At 37.8% G+C, this 24,615-nt stretch overlaps 4 protein-coding genes and 1 long non-coding RNA gene across 10 annotated transcripts; 3 read left to right on the plus strand and 2 right to left on the minus strand.

Annotated features, from left to right (window-relative positions):
• Positions 1–3,145: 3,145 nt before the first annotated feature.
• LOC113669411 (melatonin receptor type 1B) lies at positions 3,146–4,260 on the plus strand. Its single transcript, XM_027185433.2, has one exon. The coding sequence runs from the start codon at positions 3,146–3,148 to the stop codon at positions 4,127–4,129; it is 984 nt and encodes a 327-aa protein (XP_027041234.1). The 3' UTR covers positions 4,130–4,260.
• Positions 4,261–4,812: 552 nt separating this feature from the next.
• Positions 4,813–10,945, minus strand: LOC113669410 (platelet-activating factor acetylhydrolase 2, cytoplasmic). 3 transcript variants are annotated; one of them, XM_027185432.2, is made up of 9 exons: positions 10,538–10,945; positions 10,107–10,281; positions 9,103–9,229; positions 8,545–8,658; positions 8,106–8,197; positions 7,269–7,423; positions 6,815–6,839; positions 5,966–6,114; positions 4,813–5,399 (listed from the first exon to the last, which is right to left on the minus strand). In XM_027185432.2, the coding sequence occupies exons 1-9, from the start codon at positions 10,839–10,841 to the stop codon at positions 5,266–5,268; spliced, it is 1,275 nt and encodes a 424-aa protein (XP_027041233.2). In that variant the 5' UTR covers positions 10,842–10,945; the 3' UTR covers positions 4,813–5,265. The 3 variants fall into 3 exon arrangements, 2 of the variants coding, with proteins under 2 accessions (XP_027041233.2, XP_089062655.1); XM_089206529.1 differs by having other exon boundaries at positions 10,574–10,922; XR_003446078.2 differs by lacking the exon at positions 4,813–5,399 and having other exon boundaries at positions 6,001–6,114; positions 7,046–7,423; positions 10,538–10,935.
• Positions 10,946–10,960: 15 nt separating this feature from the next.
• LOC113669416 (uncharacterized) lies at positions 10,961–22,346 on the plus strand. Its single transcript, XM_027185436.2, has 14 exons — positions 10,961–11,094; positions 11,205–11,322; positions 13,961–14,144; positions 14,976–15,087; positions 15,519–15,723; positions 16,447–16,506; positions 16,863–16,965; positions 17,641–17,769; positions 18,420–18,559; positions 18,903–18,994; positions 19,454–19,555; positions 20,023–20,072; positions 20,183–20,303; positions 21,387–22,346. The coding sequence occupies exons 1-14, from the start codon at positions 11,026–11,028 to the stop codon at positions 21,489–21,491; spliced, it is 1,590 nt and encodes a 529-aa protein (XP_027041237.2). The 5' UTR covers positions 10,961–11,025; the 3' UTR covers positions 21,492–22,346.
• LOC149051183 (uncharacterized) lies at positions 11,709–13,138 on the plus strand. 4 transcript variants are annotated; one of them, XR_016186721.1, is made up of 3 exons: positions 11,766–12,006; positions 12,481–12,571; positions 12,825–13,138. It is a non-coding gene; the product is annotated as an uncharacterized LOC149051183 (long non-coding RNA). The 4 variants fall into 4 exon arrangements; XR_016186718.1 differs by lacking the exon at positions 12,481–12,571 and having other exon boundaries at positions 11,709–12,006; XR_016186720.1 differs by lacking the exon at positions 12,825–13,138 and having other exon boundaries at positions 12,481–12,661.
• Positions 21,493–24,108, minus strand: LOC113669413 (melatonin receptor type 1A-like). The gene has a single exon (XM_089206664.1). The coding sequence runs from the start codon at positions 23,922–23,924 to the stop codon at positions 22,950–22,952; it is 975 nt and encodes a 324-aa protein (XP_089062790.1). The 5' UTR covers positions 23,925–24,108; the 3' UTR covers positions 21,493–22,949.
• Between the last annotated feature and the right edge of the window lie 507 nt (positions 24,109–24,615).

Below are 24,615 nucleotides of genomic sequence, written 5' to 3' on the forward strand. Positions count from 1 at the left end.
TGTCACTTTTGCTTCTTCCACATTCGGCCGGTGTCACCGAGGGTTATTTTTGTGTGAGAAAACACGATTTGATCTCAAAACAGCGCGGAATACTTTGACGCAGTAGACCGTGATAATGGCGAAAGGAGTGGCTATATAAAAAACGTTGCTAAAGATTATGAAAGCTGTGTCATCTTCGAATGTGATCAAGCACATTGCCTCGCGTGAAGGAAACTGAAATCTGCCGCTCTCAAATGTAAAGAATAGAGGCGCAGATCCAACGAAAGTCAAACACCAACACATAAAAATGTTAATCAAATTTTTTTTCTTCGCAAAAATATCGACTTACTGCAATTATTATTTATTATAACGCAATTATTAGTAAAAAGAGAAACAACTGCAAACTTGTACACTCCAAAACCTTTGAGGGAGGAAAATCTTTTACCAAAAACCCAACGATCGTAGGAGAGACTTGTGACTGTATTAGGCATATAACAGGTGGATATCACAAATCGCTTACAGCCAGAGCTATTATGAACATGTTGGGAAGCGTGTGGAGCCTGTGATTTCTGTACATGGCGAAGCAAGTGAGAAGATTATCGAAGAGAGGCAAAACATCGTTAACTGCAAACAAAACTGTTTCAATCCAAAATAGAGATCTTGCCCGTGCAGCAAGTTCGAGAGAAAGGTTTTTCATTATAGATTTCGATCACCAGAACGAAAAGCGGTAAAACTTTTTCTCTTGTTGAGTTAAAAGGTGGAGTCAGCGGCAACGGAAGTAATTGGTGTCAACATTTTTGAAAATGAAATGCAAATCTTTTCTGTTTTTCTTTCTGAAAAAATTAATCCTCGACAGAGTAAACGAGTTCAAAAATGAAAAACTGAATTTCCTCCAATAGAAATACTAATGCGTTCCGGAAGGGAATTAAAAGATAATGGTAACTGAATTTGCTTGTTTTTAACCAATTAAAAAAATGATTGCACCCTGAAAAGTTTGAAAAACAGGAAATTAATTTTACTTCGGCGAGAAAATTAAATACATTTGGGGGTGGATAAAATCATTGCGTTGATTTTTAGGTAACAGCATGTACCTTTTGTCAACTATTTCCGTACTACCGGTTCCTTAACCAGTTAGGATTTTTAGCTTTAACAGAATAATATTATTTGGTTTTATCAACTTAGCTGATAATGTAAATTGGCCACTGTAGAGAGTCAGCTCTGGAAACTGTTTACGGTAGCCAGTTTACATATCAACTCAGTTGATAAACCAAATTAACTTGATATATTCCTACCGACGCAGCACCGCAGTTTCTCTAGAAACTTACCCCTTTACTCATTGTTAGTTTTTGACACCTTTCCAAGCCATTAGCTTTGAAGAGCAACAAACCAGCACTAAAAGGTGCTACATGCACTCATAGTTTGTCAAAAGTATTGCTGTATTGCTGCAAAGTATTTTGTTTCTTATACAAAGATGTTATTCGCAAACTGAACATTAGTGTCATAAGGATATGAGCCTCGACACTCAGATTACAGTCGCAGCATACGACAGAAATCTCCAGTGATAAAGATAAAATAAATTATTTATAGAACAGGGTGCTTATATTCGCTCTGAAACCGGCTAAATTTCAAAAAGCACAATTATTTGACAAAGTTAAGAGGGGCCAGCGAGGGGCTTATTGACTCAAGTTGTGGCGCTCATTTGAGAATGACAGCATTTGCTATTGTGAATTTGATTAAGCGATGTCAGCCTCAGAACATGCAAGGTTCAAAATCTCGGGAAAAATGGGGTGCACAGCTGGAGAATGATCCAATCCCCTACACAGGTGCGAGTAACCAGGTACCATGCCGTTTTGTGTAATCGATCGTTGGGTGCAACGAACGAGAAAAAAAAAAACGCGTCATGGTCAATTAGAACTGTCTCTTCCAAGAACAACTGAAACAAAGCAAATAGTTGTGATTGATTTGGCAAGATAAGGCTAATCGATACTCTGTGAAAAAAAATTAAAAAACATAACTGGTGCAAGTGCTGTAGTAGTGTCTTCTGTGTATTATCCAAGGAGCTTTTGAGCGACAACAATTCGTGATTAATTTTTTGTGAAAATTTTTTCTTTCTCTCACGCAGACGTTACAGGGTGTCTTTGTGCAAACGGGGCAAGTAACGATCAAGAACAGCAAGCGTAAATAAACGACTAACTCGAAATAAAAGATAAAGTAAAAACGAACAAAAAAGAATAATACTCAAAGGTTACATCATTAGAGTGAACACGAGTACATCCGGGATTTTACAAAATTGAATTCAAGTGATTGAGGTTGGTGCACTTCATACAAGATGCACAAATTGTCATCAAAACAGAAACATCTTTTCTACTCTTACGAGTTCCTCAGAATACGAACGGATATTCAGGGAACGCATATTGTTTTACTGTCAATGAATTGTTGTACCCGTATTGATTCCCTTGCAAATCGGAAGCAGTAGCTTTTAATTGATTTCATCAATTTTCATAATGCGACAGTTTCCCCTTTTTTAACGACGACTTTAATTACAAGCTGAATTAGCTGACTTTCATTTGATTCCAATTTTTACGTCTTGGGCTCATATCTGCTTTGAAAATTTCCAAACGTCTTTGTCAAAATGTTATTACTGATTTTGCGAAATTAAATGCAATTGGGTAACTGTTAAAACCTTAATAGAGGAAAGTGCAGAACCTAAACATAAGAATCAATTATAAAAAAAAAAAAAAAAAAAATGCACGGTTTGGCACATTTCTCCTAAAATTAAAATAACGTAGCCTAAAAAGTGATATGGAATTGACAGATACATTGAGATTTGAAAAAATGATGACATTTGAAAATTGCTGACAAGTTGCAAATTGACAAATTTCACTTGGTTTAATTTATTCAAGTTTATTGAAATTACACTACTTGAGCTCTCACTTATAATAGATATTTCAGTGCCAACCTTCGTTTTTCAGTGCTGGATATATTGATGTCCTTAAAAGATAGGATTAACAAAAACATGACAAGGTGGGCAGCTGACATTTTATGAAGGATATTGGCTTTGATATAGGACAACCATGACACATTTATCAATGCATCAATCGTAAACTATATTCGATACCTCTTCACCTCTATACCTCCAGAACGGAAAGTGCGGCCTAAAAAAAAGATGGAGTTTGCATCAAGGTCTGAATTTTCAATTTGGACCAAAACACTTTTGTTTGCCATGATTAACGTTTTGGCTTTCTTTGGGAATCTTCTCACTTGTTATGTCGTGTACAGAAACCGCAGGCTCCGCACGATTCCCAACATGTTCGTTATAGCATTGGCTGTGAGCGATATTCTGATTTCCTCGTGCTGCATGCCTTTTACTGTTGCAACTCTTTTCCACGGTCGATGGATCTTTGGTGAAACGTTTTGTCGAATTAATGGTTTCGCAGTTCTCACGTTTGCGGTGGCCTCAATTCATTGCATGGGAGTCATTGCAATCAGCCGATATTTCTGCGTTGTAAAACCAGAAAGGTACTTGGTGTTGTTTAAGAAGGAAAAAATTTGTCTGTACATTGCTTGTGCGTGGTTCGCAGCTCTCGTTGGATCTGTGCCTCCCCTTTTCTTTGAGAGAGGTGGATTTGAATTCAAGCTGGGGAAAGGGATGTGTTTGTACACTTTCGAAAGCGACATTGGTTACACATTGTTTTTAGGATTTGTTAGCATCACAGCCCCCTTAACACTTATAACCATCTGCTATGCAAAGGTGTTCCGTGCAGTTTCAAGATCAAATCGTGTTTTCTCGGAAGAAAGCGATTTTCCCCGCTTGCGAGCGAATGTTGAAGAAGCCAAAGTGACCAAGACGTTATTAGCAGTTCTGGTCGGTTTTGTGTCTTGCTGGCTGCCAATTTTTGTAATTGACACCACTGATGCCATGCGTGGGGACGACACCTGGCCGCGAGGGGTATACATTTCTTACGCGTTCCTGCTTTACACGAGTAGCACCATCAACCCAGTTATATATGGCGTCATGAATAAGCAATTGGGGCGAGAATACAAAGATATCTTTAGCAAGATTCTTCGTTTCCGGCACCAAAATATTATGGAGACTGAGACTGAGACTGAAGCAAGATTTACCGCTCGACGAGAAGGCTGGTCTACTTGAATATTCAGAAACAATGAGGCACTTAACAGAGGAGAAAGATAAAAGCTAGTCGTTAACGAGAGGAAAAGCCTTGTGCCTTTGTGGTGACACAATGCGTTAACGCTCTCTGATCATTAAGTTTCGATCTGTTTCAAGAATAACACAAGAAATATTATTTTAACAACCCTCTTCTAGCTTTCTTTACTAACGCACAACTGATGTTCTCATCAGCTGAGATCACAAGTGGCTCATGATGAAATATTTACTGAAGCTCAATAACATTCTTAACAAACTTCACCACCTGATGGCTTGCATTTTATGTTTTCCTCGTTTGGGTTTACCGACCTACTCAGGGCTATGATCAATCGCTTTTTCAAATATTTAATTTTATGGTAGAACCAAGAAAAAAAAATACAAGATCTTTTATTTATCGGCGGTAAAGATTCCGTTTTCCACCGGCTTGAGAGATTGACATGTACTTACCCTACTTTCTTTGCGTATTTGAATAAAGTCTGGCCACTGAACCACTCTAGTTGTAATTATCTCTCGTAAGACAGATGGATGGCTAGCTAGCTTTTCTTCAGAAACTTTTCAGATGTTTTCGGTGTGAAACCAACCAGAATATCTTTTCCTCATATTTGCGAGTATTAAAACAGGTGCAACCAGTGTACATGTGTCTACTGTAAATATTTGAGTGGCGTAAATACCTTTTTTTCTTGAGTGTTTATTGATTCTTAGAAATTTACATCGAAGACGCCAAATTTAAAATTGTGTGTTTCACAGAAGTGCATGTTGTAACAAATAGAGTAGGATTTTTTGACTATTTCAAATACTTATCGAGTATTTCAAAACTCTCTTATTGTTCAAACTGGGCATTTCAGACTTACGCTGTGAGGGTGATTAGTTTTCTTCAAAGTAAGAGCGTTTCTGTAAGTTTGTAGGAACATTAAGAGAAAGACAGGTTTACCAAAATATTTTCGTAAACTTAAAAATAATGCCGGCTATTTTCAAAATATTTCGCTTCTGATATTTGATTAGATAGAGGTGAGAGTAAGCCATGAATGGTGTTAGTGTAGAAATATGTCACATTTTGAAGCATACAACTTCAATACCGATAGAAAAATTGATTTTGAAGAGAGATAATTTCCTTCAAAGTATTACAATGAACTCTGTGCCATGTCCAGTTTCTTGCGTTCTTCTTTAGTTGTAAATTCTGGACCGATAATGATATATTCCGGTGTCCCTTCCCCGCCGTCAATAATGGGTTCACGTAACGGTGGATTTCCAATATCTGGAAGAAAAAGACATATGAAACTTTAAACTTGTGTGCTTTTACATCTTGGAATTCTCGCCACGGTCTAAGAAGCCAAGAGGGATACCTGGGGATACCTGGGCATACCCCCGGAGATTTTACTGTTAACTCCCTTGAGAAGTACGGTATACCCCTAAGGGTTTCAGAGTATACCCCAGAAGTTTTACGCCCTAACCCCAGGGGACTTAAGCCCTATACACCCCCGAATATTTTTTTACATTATATATAAGTATCCTATGGGTACCACCCTGAGGTTTGTCTTCCAGTAAACACCATGTTAATGACATTCAAAGCTGAACATTTTAAAACACACACACAAAAAAAACCCAACAGAACCGGTTATGTTCATCACCAATTAACGCATGCGCATAGAACTTATGGAATGTAAACGGAAGACCCTCTCTTAAAACCTGAGGGTTCTTCAAGCAGTGAGAACGAACTAAAGAAAGCTAGATCTTCCATTAATACTTAGATAAGTGAGTTTAAAATAAACTAAAGAAAGTGAGATCTTCCTATAATACTTAGATAAATTATTGCTTACGTACCAAGATGTCTCCTCAAAAACGCCCAGATAGCTTGTCTGTTAAGCTTCACAGCTGTGGTTGGATCAAGTTTACTTCCGAGTGAGGTCCAGTACAGTATGTATGGTGGCAGAACTGACGGTATGTCACATTGGTTCATATGTCTTGTCCACCTGGCGAAGAAAGACGTGTGTGCTCTTTTGTAAGACAAGAAATGAGTTGATATTTATGGAAAAGGAAACATAAAATTTCAATTCATCATATGAATCCGTCCAGACGGTCTCCTTCACACTTAAGGACCAAATAAAAATATGGTATTTTCCGTCCACAATGTCATTACACCAACAGCCTGGGCTAATGACTGGGAAAGCGCCCTTAATTGTCAGAGGGCGGCGTCTGAAAAAAGTTAGTACACGTCGACGTTGGCAAAAAAGTCTTGTTCTTGCTATCTGTTTAAGTAAGCTGTCCTGTTTAGGAAACCGTTTTTGCCACCATTTTCGATAAATGAGAAAGTCTCTGAGCGTGGACGGTTAGAGCAAGAGATAAGTCAAAGGTTAAACCGGACAACTGCGGATACGGCTTTAAATGGACAACAAAGATTTTAACAATATTCTGTAATTGAAAAAAAAAAACGAAAAAACTTCTTACTAGGAAATACAGCGTCAAAAAGAAATTTACTAATGAACGGAAAATTATTAGAAAGGCTTTGAAAATATACTAAACGCTTACAAAGGTAAGTGTTAAGTCAGAGGTGTGAAAACATCTCCATGAACAAATATTTTCAAACTTCACTTCACTAAGGTCAGTAGCACCGAGACAAAAAGAACGATTCCGCAGAAAATCATTCATAGTTGTACTGAGTAAATTTCTTACCTTATCGCTATGATTGGTCTTGTTTCTGCAAAGAATAAAATTAAAAGACCTGATTTTAGTAAAGCTATTTCGTTCACTCCATTGATAAGACCAATTTTCAATCGAGTGTGGAAAGTAATTCAGGATTGCATTAGTTTTGCTTTACTTCGCTCTGTGATTGTTCCAGAAATTTGCACCACTTTCTCACTCATCAGATACGAAACTAAAACTTACAACGACTTCGTCACTCACATTTTCCCGCGCTTTGGACAGTTTGCTCTCATTTACTTTGCGTTCCCATTGGCTCCTTGAGCTATTTTTCTTTGCTCTGATTGGCTGTTGTGATTTTCTGTGTTTTGGTCTTATCAAACATAATGAAGATGCGCTCTTATAGGTAAAACTCTGCTCTCGAGCCAAGAAATAGAGAAATTAGTTCGAAGAAGAGGAAAAAATAAACAATGATAAGAAAGCAAACCTGGCTTATTACTAATAAACTTTTTAAGAGGATCCACGTTTTGGTCCCAGCAATGAAATTGTTGTGAATTGACAAACAGTAAAGGCTGATCAAGATCATAACTAAATATCCCTTTTCCTAAAGGCAGCATCCACACATCAAGAGCCACACCACACCTGGAACATAAATGAGTTGAGAAATTAACTAAGTCAATAAAATTACTTGGATGAAGTTGAAGGTTACATACCTACTGGCTGATTGTTTAAATACAATTAAATATTATTGACAAACACTCACAAGCTGGTTTCAATGTATTTCACTGAAGATAGATTAAAATGGACTGAATAAAGGCAATTTAATAATAAAAATTGTCTATGTTGAGTAAGAAAATTTCTCTACCCAATTTAAAAATATGCTACAATAAATATTAAGAAAGACGTAATGGAAATCTTATTGTCATTGTAAAATAATTTTAAAAAAAATTGATCAAGATTGACCTAGCAGATCTTATTTAATTATGGTTTTTTAGAAAAACTTGAAAGATAATGTTGCTCTAAGTTTGAATGTAACAAATTCATTTAATGAAAAGGGTTTTTTTCTTGGAAACACTTATAGATTTGGATAAACTGGAATTTTGAACTACCATAAATCTGGTTTTTATTTGGTGTTGATGATGGTAAAAATATTTTTAAGAGGCTCTGTATTTTGCATAGGATAAAGTCACAGGCAAGCTTGATTCCAATGCCAATCTTAACAAAGCTTTATTATTATGCATGATGTAATCTTTTTAGACTACATAACACAGAAGTGTCTGAGACTGCAGAGTTAATTTTATTAGCCTTGTGATGAACACAGTACCTAAATCGCTTGTCCTTTGCCAAAGATAGGACAGTAGTAGCACCTCCAAATGAATGACCAACCATTGCAACCCTTTTTAAGTCCAGTCTTCCCTTAAAAAAAAGACAAAGGAGACACAATTTATGAATTAGCATTATTCTTGTTGTCAAACAGAGGTAACCACTCAACTAAAAAGCAATCAATATTTTTCTTTTACCTGACTCGATGAGCCATGAACTACGATGTAAACAAATATGAAATTTTGGAATACATTGGTTAGATTGCTTTTCAAGGAAACATAATTCTTCGATTATCCAATGCACAGCAATTTATTTGCTGAATGGCTTCATCCCTCCTTCAAATAAGTGGTGCCATTGAATAGATTAATGGATGGAATGACTGAAGATAATTAAAGGAACAGGGATAAAATTAACGGACAAAGCCAATTTCCCTCAAATACCTTGAGCTGTTGTAAAATAGAGTTTTCCTGGAACAAATTTGTTGGAAAATATCCTGACTGAATGTTTTCAAGAATGTTATGGGCTCTTACACATTCATTTGCTCTGATGTGAACCTATAAAAAGAAAAAATAACTGTTTTAATGAAAAAAAATGAAGTATATTTCCTTGTTAAGGCAGTTTTAACAGTGATATTGTGGTGTTTAAAGATATAGTAGAGTTGGCCTGATGGTAAGGACCATGGAATCTGTGTCAACAGATCTCAGTTTCAGCACCAACTTGGTCACTGTGCTGCATTCATCTGCAAGACACTTAACTTTAAAATTGCCTCTTTCCACCCAGTAGCTGAGGGGATAATTGAGTCACAAGGAATTATCAGATGCCATTCATTATCCTCTGATAACTGGCTTCCCATCCATAATGCCTGGCCATATATTTTATAGTATAATGCTTCATAAATCAGGATAAGCTCTGTCAGAATGAGCCAATAAGCTGAAGTACAAACTGTGGTTGTATCTTAAAATCAAAATGAAATGAATCTAAACTACAAATAAACACACCTGCCTGTTTCGAAATTCAAACTCATTATCACTTTCTCGGAGATGGTGGTACTGGATCCATTCCTCTGTCATATTCCCATCTCCATCATTCTTCTTTAGAATGTATGTAGCAGAGGCTGATTCATCTCTGGTGTTTTTTTAATAAAGAAAAAAAATCTTATTCAATTTTAAGTGGAGTCAGGTGCAAGGCCTTGGAAAATAAACTATAGAGATTGTGCAGTTGATTTTCCTGAGCCTTGTAGTTCTGTATTTTGTTTTATGCTGGTTTAAAAATTAAAAATTGTTTTCAATATTTAATTTGGGTCAGATCACAAAATCAACTGATGATTACTGCAAAAGTCATGTGAACCCCTTATTTATTGTCCCATCTTAATGATGAATCATTCTCTATAATGCTTTCAATTGCATAATAAGTATCAATGCATTAACTTTCAATGCTAATACTTGTCTTCATTACATGAAACTTTCTTTTTGTGTCTTTCCTCACTAGTGGACAAAACTGTAAAAACTGTCCCATCAAAATCAAAGGACAAATTTTGTCATAACAAATTTGCATTTATTTTTGTCCACATTAAAAATTTCAAGCTGTCAATTCTGTCAGCGTTTGATCTGTTCATAAGACCAGCCAACATAGTTTGGCAGAGGATTCCACCTGCAATTTCCAGGATTCATCAACATTCATTTTAAAATTTTAGAATCACCGAGTTTTGCAACAAAAGACAATTTTTGCCTTTCTAATAAACTAATTTCAGTTCAATTACATGCTGGTCATAGCTTTAATGACAAATGATTAAAAAGGTTATCATGATTATGGGACAAATTTTGTTGGCAGTGTGTTTGAAGATTTGTCTGCTTCGGCCAAAACAATTATTTGTCAAGTCAGGACGAACCATTCACACTTGTAAAATGTTGGTGGTGACAGAACATTTTCCTAAATAAACATTTTTTTTGCTAGTGTGGAAAGGCCCATACTCAAAAAACCAAATAAAGCCATAACTGCTTACCTGTGTTCTACACATGCCACTAGACATCCTTGGGATGCCAACTCACAACAGTAAGTGTTGTAGATTAACCTGTTACCTCCCAGGCCATGTGAAAAAATAACACAAGGTAACAACTGGTCCTCTCCAGCAGGTTTACAAAGTGGTGCATTGTATATTGCAGGGATCTGCAAGCTACCTAGAGTAATAAAAATATCGCAATAAGTGGATTTATTGATCATTGCAAATGCTCACAAGCTGACTATAGCCCATTTAAGAGGATTCTCGCTGCACACGTTCAGACTATAGGAGTGCACGTCTTGACTACCACTTTATTTTCCGCATCCCCCCCCTCCCTAGGAAGGTAAAACCCCCTGCATTACAATCAATAGCTATGCGGTCGAGTACCTCAACCTTAAGTTAGTAGTAAATCAAATTGAGAGCTGTACGCCTACCTACACACCAGTGGAAAAATCTTCCTAAAACCCAACCTGGAAGTTTCATGAAGTTTACAAGTCCTGATGCGTATTCTTGACAAGGAATCCAAAAACATCTTTTCGATTCATCCAATGTTCCAGCCGTCTTCTCCGCTGGGTAAAAGAAACGTATAAAGCTACCACCTTCAGTAGAAAAACCTGTAGATTCATCTTTTGCACACATAAAATCGCTGCAACCAACAGAGAACGGCCCGGTACATTCTTCGAGCTTTGTCTGCACTCTCCAAAATGAGAACCAGCTCGACATTTTCCTTCTTATCATAATATTTGCGAAGTAAAACACTGCTTATCGAATAAATAATAATCACCTAATATTACACAATTGCAAAACGTGATTTTATGCCAGGCGTTGCACGTGATTAACGTGAAGGACTGGATCTCGGAGTTGACTATCACATTGTTTTCCCGGAACTGTTCGATGCGGATTTCATGAACTAATTTCAAGTATGTCTGACGGAGAAAATCGTCCGCTTTTACGCAGTGATTCAAGCACAAGTTCAAATTATCAAAATGAGGTGACGAATTTTGGAAAATTGGTTTATTATTCCACGTGATGTCCCATGGTGGAGTATAAATTTCAGAGTATTATATAATTTTGTGAATTCCATCATTTTGTGTGGTGCAGAGCTCCCTTACGTTTTCAAGCAAATGGGGCCTTGTTTTGTCGTGCCTGGGCTGTGTGATAGGAACAGGAAATATCTGGAGATTTCCAAGGATAGTTGCCAATAACAGTGGAGACAAAGGTAGAAAAATAAGCAAAGCAGTTGTGTCCATTTGCTGTTTGTTTACGTTTTACAAAATTCCACTCAATCCATTCGTCCATGGAATACCAATAGCCTTATCGCTTATTGTCACAACCTTGTAGATGTTTCTCATCAAAAACAGTTTTGCTCAGAGGAATCACGCGAACTCTATCGTTAATTAATAATCCATGCCGAGCTCTAGGAAGTTTGGTCATATCCAACTCCTTTTTTTACTTAAAGGGCATGTAAACCCAAAATACATGTTTTTCTTATACTATGTAAAAAGTGGCGTAGAAAACGAATTTGAAATTAGTGTTGTCCAATTCGACTTATTTTAGGAGAAAATCGGCATTTTCAACTGAAATTCCATTTCCGGTAAAAACAATAGTGAGAAGTCGTGACGTAAGCGGTGGAACCAAAATATTGCGCAACACATATTCTTTAGTAGAACTGGTGTGGGAGTTCGTGTAAGTGGCGGTAGTTCGGAAGATGTTTTTTCAGAAGATAGCCACTCGAATGCCTTAAGCTTAGTACATGAAAGCGCTGGGGATAATCCAGAATCTTCAGGAGAGTCTGGGCCACGTCCTTAACAATATGAGCCGCGTAGAGTTCACCGAAGCGATCCGCACGAAGACAGTACAGAACATGTCGACAGCGATGCGACCGTCTCGGAAACTCAGACTGGTATTTAATTTACTTTGTGATTTATTTGTATTTAACATGAAAATGCAATAAAGCGAGAGTAAAATCTAAAGGAATGCAACATAATTTTTTTTAACTAGAGCTTCTGAAAGTGTTTTATATAAAATTATCAAAGGTGCGAGTGTGGAACTTGTCAACCAATGCCGACAACTCATGAAAGTGTTTGTTGTACGGAAATCGGGCAATTGTGGCAAAATGGCCTGAAACCCAGATAAGTTGTATCACTGAGCATCCAGGTTTTCAGTCAATTTGCCTCGATTTCTGGGTGCTGGAGACGGCCAAGTACGCGTACAGGCAGCAGCAAAGCACAGATAATCACACAGGAAACGACTAAGCTAAATATTTTCTGTTTCATCTGTTTTGTTACATTTTGAGATCGATTTACTTGAGTTGTTTCTGCCATTGATTTAATAATACAGTATTAGAGCTAGTTGTTTTTCGCTTCTTTCCTGGCAGGAAATTTCGCTAAATTGCCTACAGATAGCTTGTTCGTTGGTGTTGGGGATATCTCGGCAAACACTTTAGGGTCGCTGTGCTATCTTGTGCGGTAAACAATATCCTTCATCTCAGAAACATTTCCATCGATAAACAAGTTGTATCATGTACATTTCCTTGTGTGGCCTTCATAATTATCCAACCCTGTTTGTGTTTGCTTCGATTTGAAATATTGAAAAGATAGTTTTGCAAGCTGAAATCAGGATCTTTTAAGTTGTACTCAAAATGATGAATATTGTCCTACTGACCTTTGAATGTATTTTCACTGTAACCGTGACACAAATTCTTCTGCTGTTTCTCTGCAGGGTTTCTCAAAGGAAGAACCAAGCGGGGCTGGCTTGGATTTTCTTATAGAACATAAGGGTTGATTATGGGATCCTATATAAAATTCTTTGTATCGAACCGACAAAATTCCAGATCACGTTATTACACACTGATATCAACGAATTCTCTTTCTTTGATACGTGTTTCGAATTCAGGCAAAGGTTCAGACATGTCAGTGTCTTTTACGGGCTCAGCGCTGGCTCCCGAACAACTGGCTTCCCCATGATATTTCATTAGATGAGAAAAAAGATGTTTTTAGAGAACCAATAAAGCTATTGTTGTTTAATTAACGAAACGTTTTCATGTAAATCGATTTTGTACTTTCTCTGTTGACTTTCTCAGTTCGGTCGCCGGGGGCCGCTTCCGAATCCTCGTCGTCTGCCGACTGTATGGGTCGTTTTTATACTTCCGAATAATTTGCTTCTGGTGAGGCCTGAATCGTCAGCACAAGGAAGAAAAATGACTGCTACAAACAACAGAACGTTCGAACGGCTCGACGAAATCGGCTATTTTCACATGAACAAATTTCACAAACTGTCGCTTCAAATTTGCGTCATTTGGAAATATTTGCATTGTATGCCCAGTTTTGTTTGAATCAGTACAAAACTGGACGACACAACGCTTCACCATTACGAAAAAATCGAATATATTGAAGCAAACTGTAAGTGAAAAAATCATGACGAGACCAGCAAACAACGGCTGTAGAAAAGACCCCTTCGTGCCTCACGCGATTATAAAACGAGACTTTGGAGGGTCCACCCGTGACGTCACAGGAAAGATGGCGCCATTCAAGATGGCGAATGTTTCGAATTTGGAAGAGCTTTTACAAAGTGAAAATTGACTTTTGAGAATAAACGAATGGTACCTTTCGTGTACTTGATATATTTACTAAACGTCTGTGTGAAAAGAAAATGAACGTTTTTTGGGTTTACATGCCCTTTAAGGGGATTGTCAGGGTTGGGTCTGGAACTTAGTGGTAAGTTAATCAGCTGGCCTGGGGAGGTGGTGTTGGGGGGGGGAGGGAGGGGTGGCAGGTGTAGAGGATATAACCCCTCCCCCTCTCTAGGTTTAATTATGTGATATCACTATTATGTAACATACCATGTTGTTTTTGTAGGCGGACTCCACTTTTTGTTGGTGTGGTTATTATTTCTTGGTCTGTGGTCAATACCAGTGATTCTGATAGAGTATTCTGTTGGTCGATATACAAGAAGGGCTCCAGTCAAATCATTCCGAGCACTACGGGGACCCTGGTCATTATGGTGTGGTGGATGGATGGTGATAGTTGTTAGTTGCATTGCGTAAGTGTGTTTTTTTTAATGAGTAATTTACAGTTTAGTGATGATCAATGTAGCCATTTTGTTAACTTGATATTGGATCAATATTGTGGTGACAACTTGTCTTCGCTGTTGAGTTTTTCAAATTCCTTACTCAAGCACAATTTTCTTCTGAAGGATTCTTTGTGTGATCTACAAATGTTGCAGAATTTAATAAATTCATCAATTAGCTTTTGATGCTGCTGTTTGGTTTTTCCATTGTATCCATCATTCTGTGACATGAAAATTTTTGACGAAGCCTTTTGCTTATAAAGGTGGCCTCTTTACCTTCAAACTCCTCCTATTTAAAATTTAAAGATGTGTATTCCTCTGGTTCAAATTACTAATCCCACCAAGGCATGGTACTGATTCCCCACCCCCCTGGGCATGGACAACTGTCAAATGCCCATGGGTTGTGCAGAGGAGGAAGGAATGTGAATCTCCAAATTGATTGGTGCAATACAAAGTGAGAGTTCTCTTTACAAGTGTGATTTCAGACAGAATTGAATGACTTAAAGTCCTGGTACCCTTTAATCAAAACTCCGACAAAATTTCGGAAACAAATTTGCCATGGGTTATACATTTTCATTAAAAAAACAAACAAAAAACAGTTAACTTGGTGAAATGCACAACAAGAGCTGGTACACATGAACCACACAGGCATGACTTGTACACTATCCAGTTAAACTCTTCACTTAAAAGCATGACTTGTACACTGTCCTATCAGTGCTCAAATAGGGCTTGTAATAACCAATTTGATGACTTTTGTTATTTGTTTTGTTGTTAAACAAAGATGATCATCTGATTGTATTTCAGGTCATATTATGCTGTGGTGGTTGGCTGGTGTTTTTATTATGTCTTTCACTCTATTTCCTATCACCTGCCTGAATCATTGAAAGCAAGCCAGGCTATTTGGAATCATTTACAGGTGATGTTTGTTAGTAATTTGTTACTTGGTTTACAGATGTCATTAACTTCTTAAAACAGGCACCCATATGGTTGGAAATGCACTTTTAAACACATTTGAAAAAAATCTGTTTTAAATCATTCTTCTTATTAGCAGACCACAATTAGCAGACCACAGATAATGTCAAAATGTGGTAAAAACAAAATGATGACATACGAGGCAAAGCCAAATGTGTTGTTAAGTTCTTACAACTTTTTGACATTTACTGTGATCTTAAATACTTAATGCAGACTCATGGCAACATGGAAACTATTTATTTTATATGCTTAAAAAAGGTAAATGCATGTATTAATTAGCTTATGGTATAATTACTAATGTCAAACTCAGAAAACTGTAATTGTTAGAAATATTAAAAAAATTATTTAAAAATATTTCTTTTTCTTTTTTCACAGGATCACAAGTGGTTACCAGTCCTCCTTCTGTTTTTAAGCCTGTTGTTTGCTGGTGTCTCAATAACCAGATCCGTGTCATCCATTGAAAGAGTGAACATTGTCATCATGCCACTTCTGTTACTTGTACTGGTGGTATCATTCTATTGGTCGCTGACTTTGAAATATGCGTCATTTGGAATTACTTACCTCTTCACACCAGATTGGGGTATGTTGCTATATGATGGCTGCAGTGCATCTTCTATATTGTATATTTTTGGAAAAGTCTCTAGTTAGGGTATGAGCTAGTGTGGGAATCTGCAGAATGGAAAGTCTGTTTCACTTGCTACATGCATGTATCACTTCCCATAGATACCAGAGCTTTTTGGTTAAATATAGCAGCAAACAATCCTGTTATTTATTGGCAAAGGCACAGTGGGCTCATGGTTAATGCACTTGACTCTGGATCGAGTGGTCCGGTTTGGAGCCCTGGCTGGGGTCATTGTGTTGTGTTCTTAGGCAAGACACTTTACTCTCAAATTGCTTCTCTTCACCCAGGTGTACAAATGGGTACCAACAAATATGCTGGGGGTAACCCTGCAATGGACTAGCATCCCATCTAGGGGGAAGTAGCAATACCCCTAGCTGCTTCATGCTAAGGAAACCGGGGTGAAGCGCTGTCCCCATGGGCCATTTGGGCCAGTATAAAGGCTTTACTTTTTTTTTTAATTGACTGATGGGTCTGTAGTGCTGATGATGTATGTAGTATTTTGACTTTGTGATTGGAAGTCCCTGTGCACTACAGAAAGCATCAGTTTTGTTGTAATAAAGCTAAACTTTTAAAAGAAAGTTCTTACCTGATAATTATAATGAACTCATCAAATGGTTTGAAACCTAAAATTTGTCCTTAGAAACTGAAGTTGTTGCAGTTCTTTTATTTTTTCTCCTGTAGCTGAATTAGGAACCTTACGTCTTTGGGTGGATGCAGCCTCTCAGAATGCTTGGGACACAGGTAAAAAAATGATTTCAAATAATTTTATTTCAATTCAATTTGTTCATTTTGATTTAATTTCATTTCTTTTTCTCCCATTTAATTATGTTCCACTCCATTACTTTCCATCATTTCACTTCATTTCAATTTATCAATTTTTCTTATGTCACAGAAATTTTCCCATTTCATTTCCCATCATTTCATTTCCATTTCATTTTATAACTGATTGGAACACTGCAGCTGCGTTAGTCAGTATTAATAGACTAGGATTTTTGTATCATTAAAGTTCCTAACTGGAGTTGATGATACCATACAAACTCACATTTTTGTTTACTTTTAACTTTTTTGCCTAAAAATCCTTGCCTTTATTCTCCTAGGTGCTGGTTCGGGGTTATTTTTAACATATGCAACATACATGTCCAGACGGAATAGTGTGGTCAAATTAGGAATCCTTCTTCCACTTTGTAACAATTTAGTCAGGTGAGCATGAGGAAGTCCTCTTGATAAAATTATAATTCTTGGGCCATAAGTAAGTCCTGCCTCCTTAAATCTCTATAATTGTAGTTGAGACAATTGACCCAGACTATAAAAAAATCCTTAATTGATTAAGAGTGAGGTTGAAATTGCTAAATTTAACAAAAAGATCCCATGTTCAGTAACAGATCACAGATGAGAACAGTGCAGTTGTTAATGTGACTTCATGTATGCGTCTGGCCTCCAATAGATCATAAGTACCAACCAATCAAAATACGTGTATAATTCAGCTTATTTGTGACTGCATGGATTGGACTTCATCACAGTCCAAAGTAAGGCAAAACAAACTCACAGAAATTGGCCAATATACAGTTTTTTTATCCTTACGCCTTGTCGGTAACGTAGATGTATGGCAGCTCGCTATGAGTTCCCTCTAACCCACTGCTGGTAAAGCACTGCTCTGTTAATTGGAAGGTTCCATTCTCGTTTCTAATGAATTAAGATTTCTTCTTAAAAGTTATTTCAGAGTTGCGCAATCATTTAGAAAAGTGAAAATTGATTTAATTTTCTTCAGCGATTCCAACAAAATCTTTTGCGCCATTTGTAAACGTAGAGAACTTATATTATGCCATACATTTATTTTTTTAACTTATTTGTCACTGCAATTTTTCTCCTCTTCAGTTTAGTAAGCGCTTTGACACTTTATTCCACGGTATTTTCTACAAAGATGAGAGAGGGAGCTAATAAAACTGAAATCGCACGGTTATTAAGAGAGGACGGCTATGCTAATACAGGACTCACCTTTCTTTGGTAAGTTTTAGTTAATGGAAACACGTGCGTGCAAGCGCGGGCTCAGCGATGTTTACACGTGCACGTCTTACTGCTATTCTTAACGCTCCCCTTTTGGTTCAAACAATCTCGCCTTACCTGTCTAACCAATCAGATGTAAAGTTAATACTAATTACGACATGGTCACTCACGTTTTCCCGCACTGAAAGGCTTGCCGATTGACTTAGTATCGAAAAACAAAAACCAAAGAAATCACAACGGCCAATCATGACAAAGGTTTACATGATCATTATCAGCCAATGAGCGCTCAAAGTAAAAACAGGAATACCACCATAAGCGCGGGAAAAACGCGGGCGACCACGTCGTGATTGTTTTTCGTTTTGCATATGATTGATAAAAACGATGGTGCGAATTTTGAGGATCGACCACTGACCGAATTGATACAACCCCCCAAAAAATCTCTGACTACTTTCAACATTCTATTGAAAATTACTCTAAGGCCATCAAATGAGTTTTTATTAACTTAAGTTTGAAGAGGATACCATTGTGAAATCGAATATGGCTGGTATTGAAATATTCTCTGGGGATTCGGATTTTTGTTTGTCTTGTCCTCGAGGAAAAGGTGCAACGTTTTTTTTCTAATTTTTTTTTACATGCCTTTCTTTTGTCAGGATGCCAGTTCTTTACGAGCATCTTGGAACTTCAGGGCGGGTCCTATCATCGCTGTTTTTCCTTTGCCTATCTCTTGGTGGCATCACTTCACTTTTAGCAATGATAGAACTGCCAGTTCGTACGCTTCAAGAGATGCAAGGTACGAATAGCTATTCATTAATATGTTTCTTTGTCTATTCATTTATTCACTTATTTATTAAACTTAATTTATTTTTTAATGCTCTCAATCAAATCTCGTAACATGAAAAAATTATGGTTACTATAACGACCAATCAAAACAAGAGAGTATGTCACCGGGAGCCAATGAGATCTCGTCCTCAAGCGTGGGAAAATGCAACTACAACGACTCACGATTAGTTTGAGTTTGGCATGTGATTGGTTAAAAAGGTGGACCAATCAGTGAGAACATTTTAGCAAAAGCAATTAAATGGAGGATTATTTTTAATTATAATTGTCTGTTTATCCTGTTCCCTTTTTCACAGTTCCTCGAAAATATGGTCTCCCCGTGGTTTTAACGCTGTTGTTTTGTTGTGGCTTACCATCAGCACTGCATTTGGACTTCCTTGTCAGCCAGGTAAGGGGTTTGTTTTGTTTTTTTCTCGGTATTATCGACCAGTTTTCGATGGAAAGTCGAAATTACTTTGTAAACATTCGGTGTTAATTCTCACGCTCTTTGATTGGTCCAGAAAGCTCGTGCCACTCTCTCAACCAATCAGACACAAAACCAAACGTAGGACCAATTGTAACCAGGTCACCCTCGTTTTCTCGCACGTCAGCTACAAAAAAGTGATTATCAAATAGAAAGAAAAAGATAAATGAATATATGAATAAATGGATGAAAGGATGAATGGATGAATGAAATAAATGGGAAATGGAGGAATGAATGAGTGAAAAAAAGTCAAATATCAGTAAGCTTGTTAGTTGCCCTAACGATTAATTGTTAACATTTATCTTTGTTTCTTGATTATTTTTCGAGAGCTTAAAGAGAAAGCGAAATGCGATCTAGGCTATTTCATTATCTTTTTCATTGCAGGATTTTGTTTGGGCGTTCGGTCAAGTCCTCGCTGGTGCTGTTACAATATCATTACCAATACTTTATGGCGTGTCCAAATTTAGGGAGGATTTAGTCAATCAGGTGTGTTCTCATGGAGCATCGAGTTTTTCGATTTTATAACCTTTGGTATTTAATGTGATAAAAGGGTTTAATTTGCTTTCCAACTTAGTGGCTTAGTCAGCGGGAAATCTTGTACCCAGATCCTACCGTGTGATTGAAACAACCGCTTGGCCGTGGAAGGTTTGGTTACAAGATTAATCAGCAGGGGCACTCATCCCGGTTTGCACAGCCCCTGATGCTGCAAGTTTATCTCCAGTTACCCCTTACTATTTCGTCATGTTTCCCTGGCAACAGGTTTTTAGCTATTTATACTCCTGGGAGGGGAGAGGCACTATGAGAGTAGAGAAGTGACTTGGCTAGGGACACAACACAATGACACGCTTGGGCTCGAACCCAGACCTCTCGACCCGGAGTCCAGCACCAACTTCAAGGCCTTTCCGTTTCCCGGATGTTTTAATTCGAGTGATTTTGTCTTGTGTCTTCTTTAGTTTGGACTTGACGACTGGAGACTTCCCAGGATTTGGGATTTTATTGTAAAGTATGTCACATTTTTGTTAATTTTTTTTAGGCTTTGAAATGTGTGCGCAAAAAAGGGAAATAAAAGAATTTGAACGCAGTAATTAGTTTATTTTTTGTTTATCATCTCAGGTTTCTTGATCCTGTGATAGCAGTTGCGTTGTTAGCGTCATTTGTGGTTTACACTGTCGAGTATGAAAAATCGGATTGGTATAAGTTCGGAAGAGAATCGCTTATGCTGTGTTTTGTCGAGGTAAGTAAATAAGAAAAGAACAATACGCAGGTTTTTTTGATCTTCAGTCTTGGAAAGTTTGGGTTCAAGGTGATTATGAAACTATATAATAATCACGATGAAAATTTCGCATTTGAACACCTAATCCCTTGGAAGGGGGTTGGGGGAAGGAGGGAGGGAGGAGAGGGTAGGTCGCAACATTTCTGGTTGTGGATATTTGCCGCCAAACAGTGTGGTTTCGGTGTCTTGTAACTGAACTGGGTGTGGAATTCGAATAGCAGGTGTCACAAGCAAGGGTGGCTTTCCTTAATTCTAGTTAACATGTAGATTATGAGTTCAAGATTTCTATCGCATGTAGGAAATCGACAGAGGAAATACTGAATTCTATGATGCCGTGGGTCTGTACAATAATAGAATACAGACGTGAATGAAAGTGATCCTCGCAGTAATGTGCACTACTTAGGTAGTAGTGAAAATAAGGCCTGAAAAATTCAGGCCTGTACGGGATTTGAACCCATGACCTCTGCGATACCGGTGCAGCGCTCTACCAACTGAGCTAACAAGCCAACTGCACATTACTGCGAGGATCACTTTCATTCACGTCTTTATCCGCAGTTCAAATATATGACTCTCGTATATTCTTAACCATTTATTCATCACTTCACGGGTTTATTAGAACCAACTTCATGACCAGCTCCCAGTTGGCTTGTTAGCTCAGTTGGTAGAGCGCTGCACCGGTATCGCAAAGGTCATGGGTTCAAATCCCGTACAGGCCTGAATTTTTTCAGGCCTTATTTTCACTACTGCCTAAGTAGTGCACATTACTGCGAGGATCAGTTTCATTCACGTCTTTATCCGCAGTTCAAATAAATGACTTTCATATATTCTTAACCATTTAATAGAATACAGAAGAGGCCAAAATGTGGTAGGAACATTAGTGCCACGTTTTTTGTTCTTACCACATTCTGACGTCATCTGTGGTCTGTTACTAAACAGACGCAAGGTAATATGGGATCTATTTGTTGAGTGGATAGCGATTATATTAACCAATCAGATTGCAGCAGCTGTGACTAGCACTTGTTTTTCTTTCTCTGTGTATTTCAGTGGCTTGGTGTGCTGTTGCTATTGTTACTGGCAAATTGTTTCTGGATCTTTCGTCGTCGTTCTCGTAGAAGAATTCGTAGAATATCCAGCATACGGGACTCTTGAGTACAATAATAATTAGTTTATCGCTTATTTTAAATATTTGTTTTCGATTTTGATTCTTACAAATAAGTTATTTAGATACCATGTTAGTTAACCTCCGTTTTAGTTTAAATAAGAGCATTTTCGATTTTTGGTTGATTTGCCTTCGTTACGCTATGTGATTGGTCAACAACATTCGCGCCAAATTATCAACCAATTATATTCAGAACTAAAATAAATTGTGACTTGGTCACCCGCGTTTTCCCGCGCGTTGTAATTTACTTTTGTTTCTCTAGGTCCTTGCGATTTCAGTGGTTAGACTTTGCGACGCTTTGTGATTGGTCAAAAATATTTACTCCAAATTCTCAACCAATCAAATGCAAAAGTAAAATCAATCGTGACTTGGTCACCCGCGTTTTCCCGCACGTTGTAATTTACCTTTGTTTTTATAGGTCCGTGCGATTTCACTGGTTTAACTTTGCTACGCTTTGTGATTGGTCGAAAGTATTTGCTCAAAATTCTCAACCAATCAGATGCAAAACTAAAATCAATTGTGACCTGGTCATCCGCGTTTCCCGCGCGTTGTAATTAACCTTTGTCTTTATAGGTCCTAGAGATTTCATTGGTTTGACTTTGCTACGCTTTTTGATTGGTCAAAAGTGTTTATTCCAAATTCTCAACCAATCAGATGCAAAACTAAAATCAATCGTGACTACTCTTAAATAAAAACCTTTCTTTAGCTCAAAAATTCTTTACCGTGACGTTATGAGCATGTATCGAATGCTGGCATTATGTTCATTATGTGTGTGTTCAAGTTTAAACAATGTAAAATCTTTAAACAGTTTCTCTCAACCGCATCAATAAAACTGTTTTTACAAATTCCCACGAATATCAAGTTCTCTTAAACCCTCTCTTTTTTGAAACAGTCGGTTATTGGCGTCCGCAAAATTTGTAAATTTGCATCCAATTTTTCTTAATATGTACTTCATGGTACAACACTGTTCAGTAATGACTGGAAATGTATGAAAATCGGATGTGTACTGCGGATGGAGCAATGAGTATGGAAACGATCTTCGCAGTAATGAACACTTCTTACACAGTAGTGAAAATAAGACTTGAAAAAAATTGAGGCCTGTGCGGAATTTGTGCCCATGACCCTTTTTTTTAGGCCTTATTGTTATTACTGCTTAAGTGGTGTTCATTACTGCGAAGATCGCTTGCATATTCAGTGTTCAGTCACTTTGTTAGATTCTTTCGGATATAACCACAATCTTTGATCCTTCGAAACATCGCTTTGACAATGCGGAGCACCTAGGTTAAATGCCAAAAGGGTTAGTTACCACTTCGAAAAGTCTCGGTAGATAAACGCACTTGACGGATGATGAGTATCAAATAATGTCGTTAGTCCTTTGTTTCTGATTTTACCAGCAACAACCTCGGACAAAATCTCAGAAAAATCCATTTCCTACTACATTTCTCTGGCTATTTCAGGTAGGCGTTACCGTTCTCGCTGTTGTCTCGGCATTTAAAGGTAAAAATCTTCCTCAAAACAACCTTGTACCCTCGTCTGAACCTCTCATCTGCGGCAGAATATATGAATGGGTTTATGGTGCTACTCAGATAAATTAAGAGGCTGTAACTTAAGTACACTTGTCGTGGTAGCGTGGGTTCTCCACGTGTCATGTCAAAGTTAGCAACGACAAAAACAGGAAGCCAACAGCATGCAAAGCCGACCACAACTGCTACCAAACGCTTCGTCACTTTGGCTTCTTGCACATTCACCCGAAGAAGTTCCGGGTTATTTTCCAATGAGAAAACACGATTTGATCTCGACACGGCGCGGAACACTTTGACATAGCAGATCGTGATGATAATCAAGGGTGTTGTGATAAAACAACAAAGGATTGAGGCAGAGTAAGCAATATTACTTTCAAATTTGTACAGACACATTGCTTTTCCAGGGTGGAATTCAATGCTGTCATTTTTGAAGAGTAATATGGGCACAGATCCAACCAGAGCCAAGCACCAAACGATGAAAATATACATCAAGGCTCTTTGCTTCTTAAACAGCGAGGGATACTTTTCCCGATTAACAACACAGAAATATCGGCTGACTGCAATTGCTGCCATAGTTCCAAGACTACTCGTCCCAAACGCAAAGATATCAAATGCTTGAAAGCGGCAGACCGTTTCATCAAAGATCCACCTGCCGTGGAAAAGACTTACAACTGTAAAAGGCATACAGATAATAGGCATCAGAATATCGCTCACAGCTAGTGCTGTTACGAATATGTTGGGAATCGTGCGTTGCCTGTGGTTATGGTACACGGCGCAAAAAATGAGGAGATTTCCAAGGATGGCCACAACATTGGTAATAGCAAACAAAACTGTTTCAGTCCTAACAAAGGCTTCAGTTCGCATAGCAAGCTCATGGAAAAGTGTGTTGGAGACCATCATTCTCGACCAATGAATAAAAAAACTGGGACTGCAACCGCGCTTGAGACTTTGAAGGTGCAAGTTTCTTGGGAAACTGTGGAGCTGCGTCGGTGGGAGAGTATAACAGGGTAATTTAGTATTATCAACTGAGTTGAAACGTAAATTGGCCACCGTAAAGAGTCTCGAGCGTCAGCCTTCCGTTAGAGCGATCGGAGGAATTGTGGGTGGTGAGCGTTTATATGCAGAAATGGAGCTACACCATTGGTGGGAATATGGTGACGAGAAAACAAGAATAAATTAGTTAAATGAATTTCGCTCGTTGCCGGGGGGATACCGTAGGGATTAAGAGTGCCGATTTGAGAGAAAAAATTTTTTTTCTAGAGAAAAACTGTTATTTATGTAATAGTGAATTTTTGTTTGTGTATGGATATCAGTTTAAGACATTTCTCTGTTCATTTACACTTTTCTTATTCAGGTTAATTTCCTGTGCTCTTCAATGACTTCTCTGAGGCTCGGGGCCAAGCTAAAGATAATCGAAAAGGACATCTTAAATCAGATTTGAGTAAATTTCTTCAATCATAACGCAGCCAGGACATGACTGTTTGAGTTTCGATGTCGTCTTCATCATTATCCAAGCAAAAATTTGTTGTTTGAATTATGTAAAATTGGACGTAAACTTTTTCTCAGAAATATCCTTAATTAAACCTGCCTA

Source organism: Pocillopora damicornis, chromosome 1 (assembly GCF_964200805.1).
Source record: "Pocillopora damicornis chromosome 1, jaPocDami1.2, whole genome shotgun sequence".
Taxonomy (NCBI): Eukaryota; Metazoa; Cnidaria; class Anthozoa; order Scleractinia; family Pocilloporidae; genus Pocillopora; species Pocillopora damicornis.